The sequence below is a fragment of the Balaenoptera physalus genome (assembly GCF_965194825.1).
Source record: "Balaenoptera physalus genome assembly, chromosome: 19".
NCBI classification, from domain to species: domain Eukaryota; kingdom Metazoa; phylum Chordata; class Mammalia; order Artiodactyla; family Balaenopteridae; genus Balaenoptera; species Balaenoptera physalus.
Window position 1 is genome coordinate 31293581 of NC_138900.1, and position 26959 is coordinate 31320539.

General features: G+C 39.3%; 2 protein-coding genes across 2 annotated transcripts in view; both read right to left on the reverse strand.

Moving 5' to 3' along the window:
* Nucleotides 1-11145, reverse strand: part of MYLK3 (myosin light chain kinase 3) — a 67987-nt gene extending 56842 nt beyond the window's left edge. Inside the window, exon 1 of the mRNA XM_082437701.1 lies at nt 1466-11145. Coding sequence (XP_082293827.1) covers nt 1466-1519 — 54 coding nt within the window. The 5' untranslated portion in view covers nt 1520-11145. The remainder of the gene's footprint in view (nt 1-1465) is intronic.
* Nucleotides 11146-15655, reverse strand: CEACAM18 (CEA cell adhesion molecule 18; the record flags this gene model as incomplete). Its single annotated transcript, XM_082436876.1, is given in 4 exon segments — nt 11146-12986; nt 12989-13379; nt 13381-13513; nt 15642-15655. Coding segments are annotated over 4 exon segments (768 nt in total). The 3' UTR covers nt 11146-12756.
* Nucleotides 15656-26959: the final 11304 nt, after the last annotated feature.

A 26959-nucleotide genomic window follows, 5' to 3' on the forward strand; every position in this document is an offset into this window, starting at 1 on the left:
ACCCTGTGGAATGTTTTTAGGTGGGAAACAACATGATAAAATTAGTGTCTAAGAATGGACGGAATGATTACCTAGGGGTAGGACGGATTGACTCAGAGGGGACACAAAGCCACTTCGGGGATGTTGGAGGTGTTTTATAGCCCGGGTGGTGGTTACATTGGTTCATGCCTATGTGCATACAGGTCTGCAGTATTCAATTCAAAAGGCTGTAAGATTTGTGCAGTGCGGTGCATATAAACCATGCCTTAATCAAGTTCTGTTAGCATGAAGAAAAGGGAGGAAGGGGGAACCGATGGATGTGACAGCAGAATGCAAACTGATCAGGAGGGCACAGGGTCATCATCTGCACAGACGCTAAGATCAGCAAGTGTTTACCAGTTCTGGGGTGTATGCTGTTGCCAAAACACGGGAGCGCGGAGGAAGTGGAGTGACATCTGAGAGAACAAGTCTTTGAAACTCCTTTCGCAAGTGCTGACTGAAGCTCTGAGGCCCTCCTTCCACCGCCCCCATGCCCGCAACCGAAGCAGGACCCCTCCCCACTGTAGGCCAGACACTCTAAAGATCTGTGGTGTTCCACCCAGATCCAATAGGTGAAGGCTTCAGCCCAACAGCAGGTCGCAAAACAGCAAGTACGTACATTAGACTCCCATATTTGTTTAAAATATATATATATATATACGCCAGTATGGTTAATTCTGCATGAGAGAATTGCAGATGATCTTTCTCTTCTATATTTCATTTATATAATTATTCTAATTTTTAAGTGTATTATTTGTGTTATTAAACAAGTTTGTTTTTCTATAATAGTCACCATTCACCTGGACCCACAGGAATTATTCTAGACAGACAATATGCACCAGAGAAAGGTTTAATTAACCAAGAACAGAGTGACAGACTATCTCAGGAACCCAGCTAGCAGAAAGCAGCATTTAATAACTTTATAGGGAGGTCAGAGGTCAATTGCTTAACCTTAAATGAACAGAACAAATGTATAGGTAACAGACTCAGGACTCCTCAGAAATAGCAGACCTCCAGGGGATAGAGCAACGATTCCTCTTTGCACTTGGTTTTTTAAATAGATTTTTGCCTCCTTCCAACTTGGGAACAAAAGTTCCAGACTCCACGTGCAACTCATAAACTATACAGGAGAATTAACTTGGGAATTTTTTAGAGCTAAGTTGGCAAACATCTGGAAACAATCAACAACCACAGCATTCTCAAATGATTTGAGCCAGAAGTATTACTAATCACAGCAATGTTTGAAAACAGTCTTGAAGTCTGAATTACACATGCAATTCCCCCAAACCTGCACAAAACCAAAGACAAATCCATGCACTTAAAATTGTTAGTTTTTATTATTGTTTGCTTTTGGTCAGACTCTAAATGTGTTTTCCGGAGGGTCTACATGCCCCTAATGCACCTGCTGAAAACACACACACACAGTAAGTTTACCATCTGCACTTACATACCACCTTCCATCCATGGATCCTGAGTGGTCTGTCAGAAATGTTGTTTTCATAAGTCCCCAGTGAGATGCGTAAATATTGTTACCTCCATCTTATATGCAGATAAACTTAAACATGGGGGCAGCTAAGTGGCTTGTCAACAGTTATAACCCAAGACAAAATCCATGCAAGCCACCCTCTGGTCTCCCTTCCTCTTCTGACCCTGCTTTTGAGCTTTCTTGTTGGCCCTGGTTTAAATCATGCACGCAGGCCATTGTTTCCCCGGTGATGGAGGTGGCATTCTATTTCCTGCCCTGAATCTGGCCCGGGGCCCTGGTGGCACCGCATTTAGCCACAAGTGCATCAGCCATGCGTGAGTGGGGACAGCTTGGCTCCTTGGAAACCTAAGTGGCATGTGTCAGCTGGCACCAGCCTGCTAAGAGCCACTCCAGGCCACCCTGCTAACTCTTCCATCACTAGCCCAGAGCAATCCATAATGAAGGCAATGACGACTCTCCAGGAGCTGGATGAACAAATGGGAGCAGCTCAAAGGCAAACTCTCTGGCTCGGCTTCAGTCCAGCCCTCAGGGAGAAATAATCCTTACATGCCTGGAAACCAGGCCCCTAGACAAGTCCAGCACTCCCTCTGCTTATTTCTATGGACAAAGTGTGATGGTCACAGGTTACATTCCTAACAGGCAACTGAATTTACACTTCCAGTTTCCAGCTGCAGTGTTTATTTTTATGGTTCATTAATTAATGTGTCCTGGAATGACCATTCAGAATCACCTCCAGAAAAATAAAGTCGCTGGGGCATCCACGAGGTAATGAGTTACCACCTGAAAAGTTTCTCTGGTGGCTGCAGTCACTCTTAGAAATTAAGGGTGGAGATTGTTTTGTGAACTCTCTGTCATTTGGTCAATAAATGCCATATACTGTCATTTTTAATTAATTTCAACTTCTTTGTTAACCTTACTGGATTGTCATGTGCATTTATGAACTGGAGGCTGGGTTAAATGCCCTTCCTTCCCATGTGCTCCCGAAGCACCACATACATATTCCTCTCAGACCCTGTGAGTGACAATAGCTCTCTGGAGCATCTACCTTGTGCTAGGTAAATGCTAGCACTTTACTTTTTTTTTTTTTTAATTCTAGGTATTACCACTAATATCCTCATTTTACAGATAAGGAAACTGGCCTAGAGAAATCACAAAGTCACCTGTGATTGCCATAACAAATTACCACAAACTTAGTGGCTTAAAACAACAGAAACATATTCTCTCACAGTTCTGACGGCCAGAAGTCTGAAACCAGTATCACTGGGCCAAACCAGGTGTCAGCAGGGCTGTGCTTTCTCCGGGGGCTCCAGGGGAAACTCATTCCTTGTTTTTTCCAGCTTCTGGTAGCAGCTGGCATTTCTTGGTTTGCAGCCGATCACTGCAGTCTCCTCCTGCAGTGATCGTGGGATCACACTGCCTTACCAACTCTTCTGTGTGTGTGTCAGATCCCCTGCCTCCCTTTCATGATGATATATGTGACTGTATTTAGATCCCACCTGGATAGTACAGGATAATCTTCCCATCTCAAGGTTTCTTAACTTAATCACATTTGCAAAGTCCTTTTTCACCATATAAAGTAACATGCACAGGTTCCAGGGATGAGGAGGTGAATACCTTTTGGGGGGCCATCATCTAGCCTCCCAGCCACTCACCTAGTAGGTAGGGCCTTCAAGTTTCTCTTCTCACGTGCTCATGAGGGTTCATTGGCTGAGTGCTGAATGTGTAGCACAGAGGTCAGAGCTCAAGCTTTGGTGCTAGGCAGGCCCAGGTTTGAAGCCCAGCTCTACCACTTACTGTGTGACTTTAAGCAAGTACCTTAACCTCTCTAAAGCTAATATGTGGGATTGTTTTGAGGATTAAATGAGATAATGAATGTGAAATGCCTAATACAACAGTGCCTAAACATAGTTTAGTGCTTGGTGAATTTGTTAAAAGCAGAGTGTAAGCTGGAGTTCTGACCTGCCAGAACTGGCCATGCAGAAGGATTTCTGCTCTTCAAAAGTGGAGAATGTGACCTTTCTCCAGGGCAGGTGTGGATCTGGGTCCCCAAAAATGTGTATTTTTGTCATAGATATTCTTACCATTGTTAGAAAGAGGATTCATTTGGAAATTAACACTCTGTTGATTCTCTTGAGGTTAAACTGATTCCAGTTTCAAGACCTGTAACAAAAAGAATGAACAATAAATCAAGAGCTTAGAGCATGGTGAATAAACTAAGAAAAATGGCAGGAAAGAGTAGGAAAAGAACAGTAGGAAAAAAACAAGGACGTTTTAAACCTGGGCATTTGTTGTTAGTATGTTTGAGAGATGACACGCAAGCTGGTTTGCCTCCTTAACTCTGATCAAAATAAATGTGATCTGATTCTGTTCCATTCATTAACTGGGGTAGGATAATATGAATTTTAATAAAGAAGTTTTAGTACTGTACCTGTAAATATTAGCATATATTATGATCTGTTCAACTTGCTATATTTCATTCAGTCAGGTTTTTTCAGTTTAATCCACCGGGGTTCTTTACAGATATGACAAGGATTTCTCAATTTGAGTGGAAAGCATGCTAAGGGACAATGAAACAGGAAAGTAATAGATTGTGCCTCTCTGAAAAAGAAAAACTACGAACTACTTAGATGTCAACTGGTAGGGGAAAGAATGATAGCTCTACATCTACTGCCATGAAAAGCTATCCAAGACATATGGTCAAGTTAAAATTCACAAAACAACATATAAAACTTGATCGATCTAAATAAAAAAGACAAACAGCCTGATAACCAAACAGATACAGATATATAAATACATTAGCAATAGTCAAGGATATATACCTAGTTATTAACAGCAGTTACTTCCTGGGAAAAGAGCAGAATTGCGTTGGGGAAAAAAAAGAAGGGAACAGCCAATTTCCCGTTATAGTCTACATGATTTTTTATTTGCATTTTTATAAGGAGTATGTTTTTATATATTACTTGTACACTTTTTAAGCAATAAAAAATAATTTTTTTATTTTTAAAATAAAGCAATAAAAAATAATAATTTTTTATTTTTTTATATTTTAATTTTTTATTTTATTTTAATGTAACCATTACATTAATTAATAGTTCTTTTGCTAGAAATATTATTTGTGGGGTAATAAACAGTAAATGTGTATCGTTGCTTTTTATTAGTGAACCAGACATGCTCTCTCTGCCTTGACTCTTTGTACTAAAGGAACAGAAGTACAAAAGGAATAAACCCATACCTGAAGGAGAACAGAGTAAGGAGGTATTACTTGGGGATGAGATAGTTAGCATATATCTGGAAGCCAGAAAGTTGATGGAAGAGGGTTAACAGGTAAAGGATGCCTTAGACAGCCAGCCCAGGACAAGCTATGAGGGCTGCAGGGGAGGGCTGCCAGTTAGCCTGGAGAACCGGGCAAGCTCTAAAGGTGGATCAACTGTACCCACCTGCTTTTCTCCACCACCCGCTTCCACCCTCCAGTCCCTCCCTCATACCCAGTAAGTACAGGCAGCTGGCATTTATCCTCAGGCAAAAGTAAACAAACAAGTTCCTGCTAGCTCTTCTTTAAAGAAATTAAACAATTCTCCATATTGGAGAATCTAAGGTTTTTAGTCATCAACTTCATGTCTCACAGTAAAGTTCTCATTCTGGCCATCAGGTGGGCTCAGCCTAAAAATGAGTTCCCACTCACCTCCCCCACCTCATGTCCAGAGCACCCAGTCAGAATTATCACTGGAGAGATGTCACTCCAATTGCATGGACCTTCTTTCTTAAATATGACCAGATAAGCAAAGATCACCAAGATATTAGCAGATCCAGCAGCTTGAAAGGGAAAGACCAAGATATATAAACATGAAAAACAAATTCTGGTGAAAACAAAAATAATCAGGGAATAGAAGAAAACTCGACTCAAAGAGATTTAAGAAAGATTTTTATGAAGAAGATGTTGATTTGAAAAAAGAATAATCAGAGAAGTGATTAGGGATTTAAAATATGATAGCAGAAATAAAATGTTCACAAATCATAACATAAAGTAGAGGAAATCTCCTAGAGCATAGGATAAAAAGAGAGAAAATGTGAAAGAACAGATGAAATCCAAAAGTCCAAGGTTCAGTAAATGGAGTCCCAGGAGAAAAGTATAGAGGAAAGGCTGGGAGTGGGAGGGGAGGGATGAGTGAACTCCAGCCATTTTCCCATCTTTGCATCACTCATTTCCCAGGGAGCTCTAATGGGATTCCCATCACGATTGAGGGGTAGTATGCTCAGGAAGGGGAGTTGAGGGTGGCCAGAAAATGGCAAATGGCTACCACTTTCTTAATGTGCCCTGATATCACCAAGGAAGCCAGGGCCATAGCCTCTGTTCCTGTGGGCACTTGCATTCTAGGGATAGCTCATCTGAATCACTGAAAGAAACGTTAAAATCCGGGCAGTGTGAGCAGAGCCTTTCAGCTCATCACTAATGACCTGCCTTCAGGCTAACATCAGTACACCTTCTTTGGATGTGATTGTTCAGTTACTTACAATTGCACTCAATTCCCCAGGATTCAGCTCATGTTTCTCCATCTTGTTTACAAGGATATCATAACTTTTTCCAGTGCCCTGGTCTACAGAGTGAAGAAGGTACCTCTTGGATAAGTACCTGGCTAGTAAACATTCTGCCTTTTCCAGGAAAGCCCCTAACGAAGTCAGTAGACTCCCAGCAGCCATGTCTGTACTATGGGATTCTGGTCCCTACTCAACTGGTCATGACTGACTGATCCAAGAGTAGATTTCTGATCAATTCGAAACAACTGGTTTTTCCATTCTAGAAAGTTGAAAATTGGCCTAGTAAGAGAGATTCTGGAGACAGTCTTTAGGTTTCAACCTACAGAGAAGGGCCATGAATTCCCATAAATTCAAAAAGACAGGGTAGAAAAAAGCCAAAAAAAACCAAAAAAGGCCACAAGTGAGAAAGTATAAGACAAAAGTCTCAAAAGTATGGTTGTCAAGAACCAAGAACTACAATATAGGCAAAGGTAGATTAACTGGAGACTTTCAAACCTCAGATGAAGAAACGGAATCCATTAGACAGGGTTAGGGAAGCAGTCGAGGCTTAGAATTGAAAGGTGGGGGCATGGTAAGAACTCTTAGGAAAGGAAACTTTTGAATTAGCATTTTGTTCAGAAAGAGGTGGTAAGGCCAATGAGGAGAGCATAATAGTCAATATAAAAGCCAATCAAAACGTAAACAAAATATTTTAATCCAAAATTTGAATACGAAAAGAAAAACTGCAACACACTTAAAGAAGATACCAGCATCAATCAGGAAGGTTAAGACGAGCACTTGGCTTTCTGCATTTTTTGTTTTAATTTTTTTTTTGGCTGTGTTGGGTCTTCGTTGCTGCGTGCGGGCTTTCTCTAGTTGAGGCAAGCGGGGGCTACTCTTCATTGTGGTGCACGGCCTCCTCATTGTGGTGGCTTCTCTTCTTGTGGAGCACAGGCTCTAGGCACGCGGGCTCAGTATTTGTGGCTCGTGGGCTCTAGAGCACAGGCTCAGTAGTTGTGGCGCATGGGCTTAGTTGCTTCACGGCATGTGGGATCTACCTGGATCAGGGCTTGGACCCGTGTCCCCTGCAATGGCAGGCGGATTCTTAACCACTGCGCCACCAGGGAAGCCTGGCTTTCTACATTTCTATGTAACATACCCAACACAGTTAAAAAAAAACAAGTTCTGTCTACTTAAATCTCTTACTATTTTCTAGATGATGTCTATGCTGCCTTCAGCCAGTCGCAATAATATTAAGCTATTTGAAATGTATTTCCCTGTTTCTCCTCTATCCAACAAGATGTTGTATTTCTGTTATGAAGTTGGAGTCACACTGACCTGGCTTTGTATACAGTCTCTGCCACTTCCCAAGTATGTGACCTGAGCAACTTTCTTGAATCTTTGAGCTTCATTTTCCTGATTTGTAATTATTAAACACAATCATACATGGAAAGCATTTGGCATGGTGCCTGGGACATAGTGAGTACTCCATAAATGGTAGTTCTTTTCTATTGTTTCTGCTATTGTTCCTTTTATTTGCACTCAAATGCTGGCACTACCATAAAAGACATAAACAAATGTACTCAGATGTGTTCAACTAATTCTTTTGTTACAAACATGTTTGACATTTTTAAGTGTGCTTTATATTTCTACAGCCTCAAAATCACACTTAAAACTTTTAACCCTGAACTTCCTGATGAAGGTCAGAAGTTAGTTACATTTATCAATATATTTAGCACCAAATTTATATAGCTCTCAGGTTGTAGCTTTTGAGTTAAAAGAGGCGCCTGGCAAACTTGTGTCAGAGCTGCCTTTGCTGGAGCAGAAGCAGATGCTCTCAATAATGACGCGTGAAATTTCGAAAGTGAATTTCTCATCTGCAAGTCTAATTAGCAACCGAAGAGTGAAGGTGTTTTTGTTTGTTTTGTTTATGTTTTATACTTCACTGAGATAAAACTTTCCAACCCAAAGAAAAGTGAAGTCTAACAGGTCTATAACTGGAGCCTTGGGAGTCTCACACACAAATCACTTCCAATTAGTCTAGTCAACCATTCTTTTCTGGACGTTTGCCATATAGAAACAAAAGGAGAACACTGAAAACAGCCCAGATACGTGGGAAGCAACTTGGAATCACTGTCTGCTTCATCTATTACAAAGAAAGATCTGCCACATATGTCACACCACTGTCATAGAAACGTGGAAAAATTTTCTGTGGAGCATTTTCTAGATATGTTAGATATAAAATACCAAATGAATATCTAAACTCCCAGAAGATCTTTGAAGAACAGATAGATTTGGGCTTACAGCTGTCCCGCAAAAACCAAACAACCTAATTCAAAAATGGGCAAAGGATGTGAATAAATATACAATAGCCAGTAAGCACATGAAAAAGTGTTCAATATCACTAGTCATTAGGGAAATAAAAATCAAAACCACAATGAGATACCACTTCACACCCATTAGAATGGGTACTGTTTTTTTTTTAAAATGAAGGAGGAAGGAAGAGAGAAAGAAAAGAAGAAAAACAAGTGTTGGTAAGGATGTGGAGAAATTGGCACCTTTGTGCATTGCTGGTGGGAATATAAAATGGTGCAGCCATTATGTAAAACAGTTTGGTGATTTCTCAAAAATTAAACATAAAATTACCATATGATCCAGCAATTCCACTCCTAGGCACATACCCAAAAGAACTGAAAGTAGATACTTGTATACTAATGTTCCCAGCAGCATTATGCACAATAGCCAAAAGGTAGAAACAACCCAAGTGTCCATCAACAGATGAATAAACAAAATGTGTTATATACATACAAGGGAATATTATTCAGCCTTAAGAAGAAATAAAATTCTCATTCATGCTGCAATATGAACCTTAAGTATTATTCTAAGTGAAATAAGCCAGATACTAAAGGACAAATGTATGATTCCACTTATATGAGGTACCTAGACTAGGCAAATTCATAAAGACAGAAAGTAGAATAAAGATCACCAGGAGGTGGGGGGAGGAGAGAATGGGGAGTTATTGTTTGATGCGTACAGAGTCTCTTTGGGATGATGAAAGAGTTTCAGAAATAGATAGTGGTGATTGTTATACATGATTGTGAATGTACTTTATGACACTGAATTATACACTTAAAAATGGTTAAAATAGTAAATTTTGTTATGTAGACTTTAACCACAATTTTAAAAAAAACATAAATCCACCTCAACCCACATAAAACTAAAATAAGACGTCTAAAGTCCTTGGGCCAAGTATAATGCCACAAAAATGTTCGATAACTACATCTGGCAAGCAGCTCAGCCCAGGAATGTGATACCATAATAGCATCATAAATACCAAAAGGCTCTGAAGCAGATTTCTCTTACTGGTTACAACAGATGGAATTTTTTCATTAAAAAAAAAAGAAGAAAAATATTAGAGCTTTTTGATGGTTATGTTGTTAATAGATTCTGAACAAAGATTAGTTCAGAGACCAAAGAGATGGCATGTGCTTTATCACACATCAGGAAAACATGTATAATCAGACTCTAAAGTGTTTTCTATTGATAGCAACTGGTTAAAACCAATATGTGGTCTTTTTGTACATTTTAAAACCTGAGAATAATTATGAGGTAAATAATAGAGGCAGAACACTTCTACTTTCAGCCAAGATGGAGTAAGGACTGGATTTACTCTACTATCAGTTTCTTTTAAAATTTTAGTTGTGGCATGCGATATCCTTTAGTTGAGGCATGCGGACTTCTTAGTTGTGGCATGCATGCGGGATCTAGTTCCCCAACCGGGGATCGAACCCAGGCCCCTTGCAATGGGAGTACGAAGTTCCACCCACTGGACCACCGGGGAAGTCCCTACCCTACTATCTGAAACAACTAAAAATCTGGACAAAGCATATGAAAGAACAGTTCTCAAGACGTTAGCCATCAGGCAATAAAGGACAGTGATGCATGAGAGATGGGGAACAAACAAGGTGAACCCCATGATTGCTCCAGTTTCCAGAAACCCAGAGAAAAAGTAGAATGTATTAAGTAGAGACATGGAAGATATTAAAAAGTCTTAAAATGAAATTCTAGAAATAAAAACTACAACATCTGAGACGATAGATACACTGGATGGAATTAAAGGCAGGTTAAATGTTGCAGAAGAAAAGATTAGTGAACTTGAAGACAAAGCAATGGAAACTATCCAAAAAGAAATTAAAAAAAAAAAGAGAGAGAGAGAGAGACTCTAAAAAAAGCAAAGAAAGAAAGAAAAGATGAGAGCAATAGTGAGATATGGGACTTCAGGAGGCCTAATATGTGTATAATTAGTCTCCAAAGGAGAGGGAAAGAAATAATGGCCAAAAAGTTTCCAAACTTGATAAAAACTGTAAATCCACATATATAAGAAGCTCAATGAACACAAAGGATAAGAAAAATCACTCCTTGTCATTCAGGTTTCAGCTAAAATGGCACCATCTCAGAGAAGCCTTCCCTTACCACCAAACCTTAAGTAGAATTATGGAATTATCTTGTCTTAAAAATTGTTTACTTTTTATTGCATATCACTAACTCTTCCCCTCAGTATAAGCTTCACAAGGACAGGCCCTTTTCTGCATTCTTTACTAGAACACATAGGCACTGTGTTCCCAGGACCTAGCAGAACACCTAGCATTGAGAAGGTACTCAATACATATTTTATGGGTGAATGAATAATTTTATCCATTCCTAACCTTTAGTAAAGAATTCCTGTTTCAAAATCCTTCTCAAATGATCAAAACCATTCTTTTTGCATTCCCAACATTTCCTTTTGCTCCCAGATTGATATAATGTTGCCATTGAACAATAAGGCATCTATTAGTACTAATTGTCTTTGCCTAAAAGTAAAGTCACCTCACCGTTTCTCGAGGAATGACCTATAAGAAAACAGTGCTTCCAGGCCAGATTGACTCCAGGCAAGGCTCTGGCAACACTGCTGCCAAGCTTGACATCCAGCTTTCCAGAGAACATATTCTCAGCTCTCCAGTAGAACATCATTTCCATCAAAACAGTGGTTTACTGGACAGCTATTATAGGCAAACATTTTACATTTTATATACATTATTTATTTAATCTATGATGAGATTACAGATAAGGCAACTGAGGCCTAGGAAGGTGAATATAAACCTAAGTCTGTTTGACTCCAAAATGTTGTTCTTTATACAACACTGAGATGAAATTTAAAGTGTTATGAAATTGCGGCTAAGTATCAAACAGCATACATCTCTGTAGGAGGGATATAACTTCCAGTCTGCTTTCCACCTAATAAAATGAAAAAGACCAAATTAGTAGCTCAATCACAGAGCCTCTACTATTGTCTGAGATGATAATCAACAACAAACACTTGCGTCAGCCAAGGTATTTTCTCTTAAAGCTAGGAAGATTTAAACACCTGAAGTCTTGAATAAAGGAAAATTATTTTACAAAACTTCATGTATCAAAGATAGGTGACTATATGAAGAAAATGAAGTTTCTACATTCTAGAGGATTGGTTGAAGGGTAACAGAATACCTTTCATTAACTTTAAGATGTACTTTTTCATTTTTCACATTTCAGCATCTCTGAAATTCATGTGCATCTTACAATCAACCATCACCCAGGCAGCAGTTTATGATGTGGCTATCAACTTACATGAGTGAATTCAGCCATAGCCATTCATATTATCATTGCTTCTATGTCTAAATAAGTCTAAAATAACTTTTTAAAAAAGTTATTCAAGATATATTTTTCCTTTCTTATGGAGATATAATTGACATATAACATTGTACAGTTTAAGTTGTACAATTTGTTGGTTTGATTCATTTATATATTGCCATAGGGTTACTACAGTAATGCTAGCTAACACCTTTATCATGGCACATATTTATAATTTCTTTTTTTGTAGTGAGAATAGTTAAGATTTAGTCTCTTAGCAATTTTGAAGTTGTAATACAGTATTGTTGACTATCATCCCTATGTTGTGCATCAGATTTCCAGAACTTATTTATCCACTAGTTGTAAATTGGTACCCTTAAACAGCATCTTCTCAGTGCCCCCACCCCCAGCCCCTTGTGACCACCATCCTAATCTCTGTCAAAATAACTTTTTTTTTTCTTCCTTCCCCGCCCGCCTTCCAAAATAACTTTTTTTTAACTTCATGCTGTTTTACCATTGTTGGGGTTTTTTTTTCTAATAATAAGAACAATTTATATACTTTGTGAAGAAAAAAAAAACCACTTCAGAATATACAGTAAAGTGAAAAGAAGGAAATTGAGATAACACTGTTGATAGGTAACATTTTCCACAATTTTTGCACAGGTGCATATATATGTGTGTATATATATGTGTGTGTGTGTACACATAAAACTGGAAAACACATACATACATACACACTGTAATATTACAACTATATCAATTAACTAATCTATACTTTTCACAACATGATCCTATCAGATGCAGGTTTGCATTATGCATTTCTAACCTGGCAACAAGTTGTGAACATCCTCTGCATCAGTAAGTGGCTTTCCCCAGCATGGTTTCTAACAATGACAGATTCACTCAACATGTGCTGCATCCCATTTAAGCAATTCCCGGTTATTGGGCATGTATAGTTTGTTCCATTTCTCTGTCCCTGGCAATGTTGAGATGGGGCATATCTGATGGTCCCATGGTGTCGGATAAGGAAGTGGAGGAGTTGGAACCCTCCTTGCCCATCTGGTCTTGTCTTCTATGTCTGAGGTGGATGATCATGTAGCCCAATTTGCCCTGGTAGAGTAATGTCTGATCAGGGTATGAATGAGGAATGCACAGAAGAGGACACCACCCACTGCTGTCACCATGATGAGAAATACCAGCAAGGATCCTGAGATGGTGAAACCTTTACTAAAAACAGTCCTGTGCCAGGGCACCTGGAGCTGGACTTCCTGATATCTGTATCTGCCCATCTGGTCCCAGATCAGATTCAGGAGGGTAATTTTTTCTCTGAGAAGTTCAGGAGGAAGCCGTTGTGGATCCACTGGTACTTGAATTCTGGTCTGGAATAGGAGATACACTCCATCTCCACCTGGAAGCCCATCTCAGCAGGCAGGATGCCATTGAAGTTACGGGGCTTACTCCTGATCAGCACACTGGAGGGACCATAGGTCAATGTCGGAAAGATTACTTCACTTCTCTCAATAATCTGTGGGAGGATTTCTATCCCACACCGAAGTGGTGAGTTGTAGCTGCTGACCCTTTGGATGATGAGTGTCTTGCTGTCTGGGGAGACTGTCATGTGGTCATAGCTGGACACCTGTGTGTAACTCACATACCACTTGACGTTGGTGGCACTGGTGTGGCAGACAGCAGCCACGGAATCCATGTTCTCTGCCCACGGAGCTGATGTTAACTGAGATGCCTGGGATTTCCAACTCTCGAATCTCAGGCCAGCCAGTTGCTCTCTGGGTCCCATTGCTGGCTTCTACCCACACAGTGTAGCTCCCTGTGTCACTTAATTGAGACCCCCTTATCAGCAGTCACCTGTCATGGACATGCTTTTCCGACTGCTGAACATGGGCCCATGCCACAAGGACCAGCTCCCCCCAGAGGCTGCATCTATATCTGGAAAGGTCCATGAGCTGCGTAGGTCCTCCTGGTGGAAGGGTCTCTCTAGGGACCAGGAAGCCTCTTATGCCCTTTCACAGACCTGCATCAAAATAACTTTTAAATAAGTATAAAATTAAAATTCTAAAGGTTGCTTATTTCTTTCTTAGTATTACATAAAATAAGGGTGCGGCTCACAGTTGATGATGTCTTAGATTTAATGAAGTTCAATATTTCATTTGGGAAGACACTTTTATTGGCCTTTTGGTTATGAACAGGTTGGCACCCCTATCCCTTCAGGCCCCCACCCCAGTATGGGAGGCACAGCACAACAAAACCACAGGAATTTTCCTTTCTTCAACACATTCAGGCAGCCAAAGGATTGGGGCTCCTGAGAAAGAAAGGTGATGGGACAAAGAGAAAGGGCTCTGTAGGCAAAGGCTTGATGTCAATGAAGAAACAAGCAAGTGCAAGTTTTAAAGCTGAAGTAGTCAGCAGTAGTAGCAACAGCATAATCACACTATCTCTAAGCACCTAAAACAAGTCAGGCACCAAGTGCTTTACATTAACTCATTTAATCCTGTAACAAATATATGAATTAGGTACAATTTGTATGTCCACCTCAGAAGTTCAGAAAAGCCAAGTAACTTGTTCAAGGTCACATGGCCAATAAGAATGACCTTGGTTAATTCCCTAGTCAGTCCCATGCAGTAGTGATGTCTAGAAAGCTTTACAGACCAAGATATATGTGGAGGGCATATTACAGCCAAGTGAAGGGTCTATCAGGTGAACACTCACTGTCAACTGCAAAAAATGTGGAGAGTTGAGTTAGGGACAATCCAGGAGCTTATGTCCCTAGCAGAAGATTTAGAGAAGACTTAGAAAATTGTGGATTACATAAGGAGTACAGTCAATTGATAGAGATAATGCCCAAAGAAATGGGATTATCACTAGGGTGGAAGGCTGAATGGAAGTGAAGATATTCAAGCAAGGACCTTACCATCCCTCTAAGGATATGATAGATTTTTCTCATTGGGACTCAAGCCTGTCCCAATCATCATACTGTTGTCTTAGGGAGATGAGAAAGGAGGAAAAGAGTCGATCCTTAGCTACCTCCTATATCCCTGGGGCTTTATTATCAGTGCCTGAAATTTGTGGTCAAGAATTGAGTCCTTGATTTTGTGAGGTTCCACCATTCTAAACATTACTGAGCTGTCAAAGAACCCAGCAAGGTACAGTGCCAAAGATCTAATTGAAAATAATCCTAGATATTACTCAAGCTTTCCTTGACCCCCCAGTAAGGACAGGGGTTGGGAGGTTTATACATTAGACATTCTTTTCCCTACTTAAAAAGGAATATACCAATACCAGATATAATGAAGGTAGACTGGTAAAAAGATCAACTCCATGACTCTAAAAGCCTGTTTTTGTCCCTCTACTCTACCCTCTTTTATGTAACAATTACTGGCGTTATTTTTTGAGCACCTTCCAGGCACTATGCTACACACCCTGCTTCCCCAAATAAATTCCACTTGTGGACAGCAGCTTCACCCCATGCCCGAGAGTTCCAACCTGCCCTTCATGATGGCCTGTCCTGTGGATTTCAGACTTGCCTAGCCAGCCCCCTCAATCATGTAAGCCAATTATTTGAAATAAATGTCTTAATATATATCTACTTCTGATTCTGCTTCTCTAGTTGAACCCTGACTGATATAGACTTTGATACCAGAAGTGGTTCTAGAGGAACAGAATTTAAGGATGAATTTTTGTAATTGATTCTGGATTTTCTGCAATTGGTTCTCTAATCTTATTAATGGCACTAATGACTCTATTTCCAGTGGTAAAAAGGACAATAGTAGTTCATGACATGATGTGGCAAGAGAGATATGCAAAATATCATCATTGGGTACTCCTAATCAAATACCTATAGAAAGTGAGATTCTAGGTGACTGTGTATTTGCTATATTAGGATATTTTACTCAAACTAAGGAATGTGATGCATTAAACACAACTCACATTAATATAAAACCCCATGTTAAAGACCTCTTACCCTCCTGGCCCCATGTGACCAGAGGGGCTGGCAAAAACACCTGCAAGTGGTGCTCAAGCCAAGAGAGGGGCAGGCGGAGCAGGTCAGCTTGAGCTAAGACAATAAAGAGCTTTGCCAGCTTTAGAGCTACTTCTCCCACTGTGCCTGGGCAGGGAAACTAATTCATAGCCCTGCTCATTGCTGAATACAGTCTCAAACCTGCATGACCAGGGAATCTGAGCAGACAGGAAACTGCATAGCCCATTCAACAGCCCTGCTTACAGTAGCACTTGAATAGAGGCACAGCTTGTAGATTTCCCCATCAGCAGAGCAAAACCAGTGGCCTCACCTGACCAGAGAATTCAGTGCACCCTCTCACCAGATTCAGGTCCCCAGACAACAAGCCACACAGACCTGGGTCCCATCCTGTTGCCCTGCCAGGGCAGAGAAGCTAATTCAGAGCTCTGTCTACTACTGAATGTAGTACCCAGTCCTGACCATCTAGTAAGCCTGACCAGAGAATCCAAGCAACCATAGAGCCCATCTGACAGCCTCATTTGGGTAGGGAAACTAGCCAGTACTTCTACCCAACTGTTCTCAGCCAGTGGCACCCCCCTCATCTCCATCTTCAGAATTCAAACAGTTGTCTCTCAGAAAAACAGACCATAATAGCAGGTTCCATCTGCCCAAGGACACTACCAGCAGACATGCCCAGAAACCTAAACTGAGTTGACTGGGGAAGATCTGTCTCTTCCAAAGCAAACCTGATAAGCCTGGAAGAGAAAATCCAAGTACTCAAGTGTGCAGACACGTCCATAAGGAATCAAGGATCATGAAAAACTAAGTAAATATGACACCACCAAAGGAAACTAATAAAGTTCTAATAACTGATTTAAAGAGAGAGCTATAAACTGTCAGACAAAGAATTCAGAATACTCTTAAAATTGAATAAACTACAAGAAAACACAGGCAAACAGCTAAAAGATATTAGGAAAACAATGCACACACAAAACAAGAAGTTCAACAAAGCAATAAAAACAACCAAAACAAACAATCACACAGAAATCCTAGAGTAGAACACTACAATAACAGGAATGAAGAATTCATTAGAGAGTTTCAAAAGCAGACTCAACCATGCAGAAGAGAGAATCAGTGACCTGGAAGATAGGACATTAGAAATTATCCAGTCAGGGAAGAAAAAAGAATGAGACAGTGAAGAAAGTCTAGAGACTTATGGGATGCAATGAAAAAAAAAAAATTCACATTATGGGAATTCCAGAAGGAGAAGAGAAAGAGAAAATGATAGAAAGTATATTTAAAGCAAAATGGCTGAAAATTTCTCAAACCTAGGGGGATACATGGACATCCAGATCCCTGAGGTCCAAAGACAGGTTGAACCTGAATAGGGCCACACCAAGACACATTATAATTAACTTGTCAAGGAATTTTTAAAACAGCAGAGAAAAGAGAGAAATTACATACAGGGGGACCCACATAAGGCTAAAGGCATATTTCTCAACAGAAACATTTCAGGCCAGGAGAGAATGGGACAACGCATTCAAAATATTGAAAGCAAAAACTGTCAACCAAAAATACTATACCCAGTGAAGCTGTCCTTCAGAAATGAAGGGGGGATAAAGACTTTCTTGAACAAACAAAAGTGAGAGAGTTTATTACCACTAGACCTACCTTATAAGATATGCTAAAAGGAGTTCTGTGAGTAGAAGTAAAGCACACTAAGTAACATCATTAAAAGGTAGTGTAAAACTCACTGCTAATGGTAAATGTACAAAGTTAGATTCTGTAATTTGGTAATGATGGTGCATAATTCACTTACAACTCAAGTTTAAAAGTTAAAAAACTGAATGTATTAAAAATAATCATAACTATAATAATCTATTATTAGTTACACAATAGAAAAATATGTAAATTTAACAGCAGTAATCTAGAATGTGAAGGGGAGGAGAAGAAAAAGTGTAAAGTTTAGAAATTCTATTGAAGTTAAATTGCTATCAGCTTAAAATAGGATGTTATAATTTTAAGCTATTTTATGTAAGCCTCATGGTAACCACAAGGGGAAAAACCTGTAGCAATTACACAAAGGAACATGATAAAGAAGTCAAAACATACTGATACAAAAGACATCAAAACACGAATATAGAGGGCAGGATAAGAAACAAGGAACAGTTAATCTATAAAACAACCAGAAAACAGTCAACAAAATGTCAATAGTAAGTTCTTACTTATCAGTAATTACTTTAAACATAAATGGATTAAATTCTCCAATCAAAAGACAGAATAGCTAAATATTTTTTTTCTTCTTAACAAAAAACAGGGTAGTTACACTTATATCAGACAAAATAGACTTTAATTTTAAAATGGTAAAAAGAGGCAAAGAAGATCATTACATAATGATAGAGGAGGTCAATCCATCAAGAAGATATAACAATTATAAGTATTTATGTGCCCAAATTGGAGCACCTAAATACATATAAAGCAAAAACTAACAGAGTTAAAAAAAATAAAAATTAAAAAATAAAAAATAAACAGTATTACAATAATAGTTGGATACTTTAATACCCCACTCTCATCAATGAATAGACTATCTTGATAATCAATAAGGACACAGCAGACTTGAACAACACTGTAGACCAAATGGACCTAATAGGCACATATAGAACAGTCTATCCAACAACAACAGAATACACATTCTTCTGAAGTGCACATGGAACATTTCATAGGACAGACCACATGTTAGGCTGCAAAACAAGACTTAGCAAATTCAAGGAGATTGAAATCATACCAAGTATCTTCTTTGACCACAATGGTATGAAACTAGACATCAATAACAAGAGAAAAACTGGAAAATTAATGAACACATGGAGATTAAACAACACTCTCCTAAACAACCAATGGATAAAAGAAGAAGCTAAAGGTGAAATTTAAAAGTTTCTTGAGACAAACGAAAATGGAAACTAAACATACCAGCACTTATGGGATGCAGCAAAAGCAGTGCTAAGAGGAAAGTTCATAACAATCAATGCCTGCATTAAAAAGCAAGAAAGATCCCAAATAAATGACCTAATTCTATGCCTTAAAGAACTAGAAAAAGAAGAATAAACTGAGCCCAAAAATAGCAGGAAAACAGGAAATAATAAGATTAAAGCATTAATAAATGAAATAGAAGATATAGAAACAACAGAAATGATGAGCAGAACTAAGAGTTGGGTCTTTGAAAAACTAAAATTGACAAACCCTTAACTAGACTAACCTAAGGAAAAAAGAGAGGGGACCCAAATCAACAAAATTACAAATGAAAAGGAGACTTTACAACTGATACAACAAAAATTCAAAGAATCATAAGAAGCTGCAATGAACAACTATACACCAAAAAACTGGACAACCTAGAAGAAACAGAAGAATTCTAAGAAACATACAAGTTATCAAGAGTGAATCAAGAATACATTAAAAATCTGAATAGACCAACTACTAGTATAGAAATTGAATTAGTAATAGAAAATCTCCAAACAAAGAAAAGCCCAGGACAAGGTGCCTTCACTGCTGAGTTTTACCAAACATTCAAAGGATTAACACCAATCCTTCTCAAAATCTTCCAAAAGCTCAAAGAAGAGGGAAAACACACAGATGGCTAACAGGAACAAGAAAAGATGCTCAAAATCACTAATCATCAGGGAAAAGCAAATCAAAACCACAATGAGAAATCACCTCGCACCAATCGGAATGACTATTATCAAAAAGACAACAAAAAAACAAGTGTTGACAAGGATGTGGAGAAAAGGGAACCCTTGTGCACTGTTGGGGGAGTGTAATGGCAGCATGCATTCCATAATGGGTGCAGCCATTATGGAAAACAGTATGGAGACTCCTCAAAAAACTAAAAATAGAACTATCATATGATCCAGCAATTCTAATCCTGGGTATTTATATGAAGAAAATGAAAAAAATTAATTAGGAAAGATACATGCACCCCTATGTTCATTGCAACATTATTTACAATAGCCAAGATATGGAGGCAACCTAAGTACCCATCAATAGATGAATGGGTAAAGAAGATGTGGTATATATACAAAATGGAATATTACTCAGCCTAAAAATGAATGAAATCTTGCCATTTGTGACAACATGGATGGACCTACAGGGTACTACTTTAAGTCAAATAAGAGAAAGAGAAATACTGTATGATTTCACTTATATGTGGAGTCTAAACAACAAATGAACAAACACAACAAAACAGAAACAGAGGTATAGCTAGAGAGAACAAATAGGTGGTTGCTAGAGGGGTGGGGGGTGAGGGGAGAAAAGAAATAGGTGAAGGAGATTAAGGGGTACAAACCTCCAGTTGCAAAATAAATGACTCACAGGTTTTAAATGTATAGTGTGGGGACTATAGTCAATAACTATGTAATATCTTTATTTAGTGACAAATCACAACCAGACTTTATTGTGGTGATCATTTTGAAATGTATAGAAATATCAAATCACTATGTTGTGTAACAGGAACTAACCCAGTGTTGTAGGTCAATTATACTTCAAAAACAAACAAACAAATTCCTAGAAAAAGAGATCAGATTTGTTATTACAAGAGGCAGGAGGTGGGGGGAGGGGAAATTGGACAAAAGTGGTTAAAAGGTACAAACTTCCAGTTATAAGATAAAGTACTAGGCACATAATGCATGACATGATAAATATAATTAACACTGCTGTATATTATATATGAAAGTTGTTAAGAGAGTAAATCCTAAGAGTCCTCATCACAGGAAAAATATTTTTTCTATTTCTTTAATTTTGTATCTATAAGAGATGATGGAGGTTCACTAAACTTACTGTGTTAATCATTTCATGATGACTATAAGTCAAATCATTTTGCTATACACCTTAAACTTATACAATGTTGTACACCAATTATATCTCAATAAAACTGGAAGAAAAAAATTAACTGAGACAAGATTTAAAAAAATAAAGGCAATAGGCATCATATTAAAGTTGCAAGCAAACAAACAAAAACAGAAAAGAGGAGGAACACTCCCAAACTAATTTTACAAGGCCAGCATTATCCTGATACCAAAAACCAGAAAAAGACATGATTAGAAAACTACAAACCAATATCCCTGATGAATATAGATGTGAAAATTCTCAATAAAGTACTAGCAAACGGAATTCAGCAGCACATTAAAAGGGTCATTCACCGTGATCAAGTGGGATTTATCCCTAGGATGCAAGGATGGTTCAACATACATAAATAAATCAATGTGATATATCACATTAATAGAATGAAAGAAAATAATTATATGATCATCTCCACAGATACAGATAAAGCACTTGGCAAAATCCCACACCCATTCATGATAAAAACTCTTAGCAACTTAGTCAGAAGAAACATATCTCAGCATAATAAAGGCCATATATGACAAGCCCACAGCTAACATCATACTCAATGGTGAAAGTTTAGAAGTTTTCCCTCTAAGATCAGGAACAAAACAACGTGCCCACTCTCACCACTCCATTTAACATAGTACTGGAAGTCCTAGTTAGAGCAATCAGGTCATAAAAAGAAAAAAAGGGTATCAGAACTGGAAAGGAAAAAGTAAAACTGTCTTTGTTTGCAGATGACATGATTATACATATAGAAAATCCTAGACTCAACTAAAAAACCATTAGATCTAATCAATGAATTCGGTAAAGTTGCAGGATATAAAATTAACATACAAAAAGCAATAGCATTTCTATACACAACCAACAAATTTTCTGAAAAAGAAAAAAAGATGTCGATCCCATTTACAGTAGCATCAAAAACAATTAAATACTTAGGAATAAATTTAACCAAGGAGGTGAAAGAGCTCTACCCTGAAAACTACAAGACACTGATGAAAGAAATTGAAGAAAACACAGATAAATGAAAAGGTAGCCAATGTTCATGGATTAGAAGAATTAATATTGTTAAAATGTCAATACTACCAAAAGCCATCTATAGATTCAATGCAATTCCTATCAATATTCCAATGGCATTTTTTAACAGAAGTAAAAACAAACAAATGAAAGACTCCTAAAACTTATATGGAAATACAAAAGTTCCTGAATGTCCAAATAAGTGCTGAGAAAGAAGAACAAATCAGGGGGCATCACACTTCCTGATTTTAAGCTATACTATAAAGCTATAATAATCAAAACAGTATGGTACTGGCAAATGCCAGTGAGCCTATACTTGGCTCCAGCCCTTGCTACCTGCTCTGGCCCCCTCTGCCACTACATAGGCACCTGCAGCTGGCCCCTGCAGCTGAGTATGTGCATACCACTGGCTCCAACCACCACCACTGCCTGCCCTGCTACCAGTCTTGGAGGTGCCACTTAGGAGCCCAAAAGATCTTGAAGCCACAGAATTCCTGCAGTGCTTGCCAAGGACCACACAGTTGTCAATACTGTGGACCCCGATGTCCTGGAGCCAAAGAGACATCATATACCATTGGACCCAGTGCCACCATGCACCTTTCCACATGGCACTCTGCATCACTAGACCAGGGTCACAGCATAACCAGTAAGGGTCCCTATCAGCAGATAGAAGGCTTCCCTTAACAAAATCAGTCAGTAAAGTCTGGAGGAGGTGACTGCTTTTTCAAATGTGCAGATACCTATACAACACTACAGGGATCATGGAGAATCAGGGGAAACATGTCTCCACCAAAGGAATACAGTAAAATTCCAGTATCTGACCGCAAAGAAATGGAAATCCAGGAATTGCCTGACAAAGAATTCAAAATAATTCTTCTATGAATACTCAGAGAGCTACAAGAGAACACAGATGAAAAATTTAATGCTATCAGGAAAACAATACAAGAACAAAATGAGAAACTCAAAAAGAGATAGAAAACATAAAAAAAGAACCAAACAGAAAATCTGGAGCTGGAGAATACAATGACTGAAATAAAGAATTGAATAGAAAGCTTCAAGAGCAGACTTGAACAAGCAGAAGAGCGAATTGGTGATCCAGAGGACAGATTGATTGAAATTTTACAAACAGAAGAGCAAAACGAATAAAGAATGAAAAGGAATGTAGAAAGCCTACAGAAGTTATGGGACACCATCAAAAGAAATAATGTATACTAGGGGAGAAAGGAGTAGAAAGCTTATTTCAATAAATAATGGCTGAGAAATTCCAAAATATGGGGAGAGATTAGGCCATCAAAGTACATGAAGCAAATATGTCACCTCAAACTCTCAATCCAAAACGTTTTTCTCTAAGACACATAGTAATAAAAGTGTCTAGGACTTCCCTGGTGGTGCAGTGATTAAGAATCCACCTGCCAATGCAGGGGACATGGGTGTGAGCCCTGGTCCGGGAAGATCCCACATGCTGCAGAGTAACTAAGCCCATGTGCCGCAACTACTGAGCCTGCCCTCTAGAGCCTGCGAGCCACATCTACTGAGCCCATGTGCGACAACTAATGAAGCCCACGTTCCTAGAGCCCTGCTCTGCAATGAGAAGCCACTGCAATGAGAAGCCCATACACCGCAATGAAGAGTAGCCCCCACTCGCTGCAACTAGAGAAAGCCTGCGCGCAGCATCGAAGACCCAACACAGCCAAAAATTAATTACTTAATTAATTAGTTTTTTTTTAAACTGTCTAAAAACAAAGGCAAAGAGAGAATTTTAAAAGAAGCAAGAGAGGACTTCCCTGGCAGTCCAGCGGTTAAGACTTCCACTCCAGGGGGCACGGATTTTATCCCTGGTCAGGGAACTAAGATCTCGCACGCTGCACATCACGGCCAAAAAAAAAAAAAAAAAAAAAGAAGCAAGAGAAAAAAATCTCTCTCATACAAGGGAACCCCCATAAGGCTATCAGTGGATGTCTCAGCAGAGACCTTACAGCCCAGGAGAGAATGAGATAATATATTCAAAGTGCTAAAAGAAATAAACGACTGAAGATGGTGGACTAGGAGGACGTGGAATTCGTGTCTCCACACAACTAGGGCACCTACCAGGCACCAGTGGGGGACCACAGACACCTAAGGGGATGGGAGGAATCCCCAGCAACAGGGTAGGATGTGGGGTGGGGAGTGAGGGGGGAGGAGAAGTGGAGGCGGGACAGGACCAGTGCCCCTGAGGGGCGGCTGGGGGAGGAAGGGGTCACACGCCCAGAGGGGGAAAGGGGGGGACCATTGGAAGGTCAGAGGATCAGAAAGGAGCATAGCCAACGTTTCCCCTGTGCACTTGGGCCCTGGGGAGCCTGCTGAGATCCCGGGCCTGATCCTATGCCAACCAAGGTCCCCTCCAACCGTATGGGTCTTGAGGGAGTGGGAGGGAGGGAAGGGGGAGCAAAAGTAAAGGCCAGACCGACAGGACTGGCACCCCTAGGGGGCGGCGGGTGGAGAGTAGAAATTCCCACACATGGTGGGACCCACCCACGCTTCAGCAGCGAAGGGGGAGACGCTCGGGAGAGTGGAGGAACGGAAGGGAGCATGGCCAGCACTTTCCCTGCTGACTTGGGCACCAGAGAGCGTCTTGGGATCCTGGGCCTAATACTGTGCCCTCAGAGGCTCCCTCCAGCATTGCAGAGCTTAAACCCTGCCCCTACACCCCCACTCAGGGCCCTACTTCTACAGGCAACACTCAGAGACCACCTCTGAGACCCGCTCCAGCCACACTGGGCCTAAACCTCACCCACAAAAGCTCACTCACAGCTTACCTCCAAACTCTGGAGCTCCACTCTCCAAGGCCCCCCTCAGAACGTGCTGCCTTTCCCCTGCCACCAAGTCCTAAGCCTAGGACCCACCCCACTCTTGAATGTCGCCCTGCCTAGGCCCCGCCCACAAGGCCTTTTCCAGCTGCATGGGTCCTGAGCCTAGTCCCCATGCCCACCCTAAACCCCGCCCTTGCCTAAGCTCTGCCCCCCACAGCCAAGGCCTTTTATGGCATTTTTTTTTTCTTTTTTCTTCTTTTAGGTTGTGGTTCTGTTTTACCCCATTGTTGTTAATTCATGTATATTATAATTTTTTTAAATAAATCTTTTATTTTTCTAATTTTATTTTATTATTTATCCTTTGTTATTGTTCTGCTCCCCCCCCTTTTTTTATTCTTTGTTTTCTTTCTCTTTTCTGTTGTGGTTCTGTTATACCTTGTTGTAGTTCTTTCAATTATATTTTTATTTTTCCTAATATACTTTTTATCTTTCTAAATTTTTTAATTTTTGAAATTTTTTAAATGTTTATTTATTTATTTATTTTCTTATTAGTCATCTATTTTATACACATCAGTGTATACATGTCATTCCTAACCTGCCAATTCACCACACCACAACCCCAACCCCCCACCGCTTTTCCCCCTTGGTGTCCATACGTTTGTTCTCTACTTCCGTATCTCAATTTCTGCTCTGCCAACCGGTTCATCTGTACCATTTTCTAGGTTCCACATATATGCGTTAATATACGATATTTGTTTTTCTCTTTCTGACTTACTTCACTCTGTATGACAGTCTCTAGATGCATCCACATCTCTACAAATGACCCAATTTCGTTCCTTTCTATGGCTGAGTAATATTCCATTGTATATATGTACCACATCTTCTTTACCATTCATCTGTCGATGGGCATTTAGGTTGCCTCCATGACCGGGCTATTGTAAATAGTGCTGCAATGAACATTGGGGTGCATGTGTCTTTTTGAATTATGGTTTTCTCTGGGTATATGCCCAGTAGTGAGATTGCTGGGTCATATGGTAATTCTATTTTTAGTTCTTTAAGGAATCTCCATACTGTTCTCCATAGTGGCTGTATCAATTTACATTCCCACCAACAGTGCAAGAGGGTTCCCTTTTCTCCACACCCTTTCCAGAATTTGTTGTTTGTAGATTTTCTGATGATGCTCATTCTACCTGGTGTGAGGTGATACCGCATTGTAGTTTTGATTTGCATTTCTCTAATAATTAGTGATGTTGAGCAGCTTTTCATGTGCTTCTTGGCCATCTGTATGTCTTCTCTGGAGAAACGTCTATTTAAGTCTTCTGCCCATTTTTGGATTGTGCTGTTTGTTTTTTTTTAATATTGAGCTGCATGAGCTGTTTATACATTTTGGAGATTAATCCTTTGTCTGATGATTCGTTTGCAAATATTTTCTCCCATTCTGAGAGTTGTCTTTTCGTCTTGTTTATGGTTTCCTTTGCTGTGCAAAAGCTTTTAAGTTTCATTAGTTCCCATTTGTTTATTTTTGTTTTTATTTCCATTACTCTAGGAGGTGGATCAAAAAAGATCTTGCTGTGATTTATGTCAAAGAGTGTTCTTCCTATGTTTTCCTCTAAGAGTTTTATACTGTCCTGTCTTACATTTAGGTCTCTAATCCATTTTGAGTTTATATTTGTGTATGTGTTAGGGAGTGTTCTAATTTCATTCTTTTACATGTAGCTGTCCAGTTTTCCCAGCACCACTTATTGAAGAGACTGTCTTTTCTCCATTGAATATCCTGCCTCCTTTGTCATAGATTAGTTGACCATAGGTGCATGGGTTTATCTCTGGGCTTTCTATCCTGTTCCATTGATCTATATTTCTGTTTTTGTGCCAGTACCATATTGTCTTGATTACTGTAGCTTTGTAGTATAGTCTGAAGTCACAGAGTATGATTCCTCCAGTTCCGTTTTTTTCCCTCAAGACTGCTTTGGCTATTCGGGGTCTTTTTTGTCTCCATACGTATTTTAATATTTTTTGTTCTGGTTCTGTAAAAAATGCCATTGGTAATTTGATAGGAATTGCATTGAATCTGTAGATTGTTATGGGTAGTATAGTAATTTTCACAATATTGATTCTTCCAATCAAAGAACATGGTATATGTCTCCATCTGCTGGTAGCATCTTTAATTTCTTTCATCAGTGTCTTCTAGTTTTCTGCATACTGTCTTTTGTCTCCCTAGGTAGGTTTATTCCTAGGTATTTTATTCTTTTTGTTGTAATGGTAAATGGGAATGTTTCCCTAATTTCTCTTTCAGATTTTTCATCATTAGTGTATAGGAATGCAAGAGACTCTGTGAATTAATTTTGTATCCTGCAAATTTACCAAATTCATTGATTAGCTCTAGTAGTTTTCTGGTGGCATCTTTAGGATTCTCTATGTATAGTATCATGTCATCTGCAAACAGTGACAGTTTTACTTCTTCTTTTCCAATTTGTATTCCTTTTATTTCTTTTTCTTCTCTGATTGCCGTGGGTAAGACGTCCAAAACTATGTTGAATAATAGTGGTGAGAGTGGACATCCTTGTCTTGTTCCTGATCTTAGAGGAAATGCTTTCAGTTTTTCACCATTGAGAATATGTTAGCTGTGGGTTTGTCATATATGGC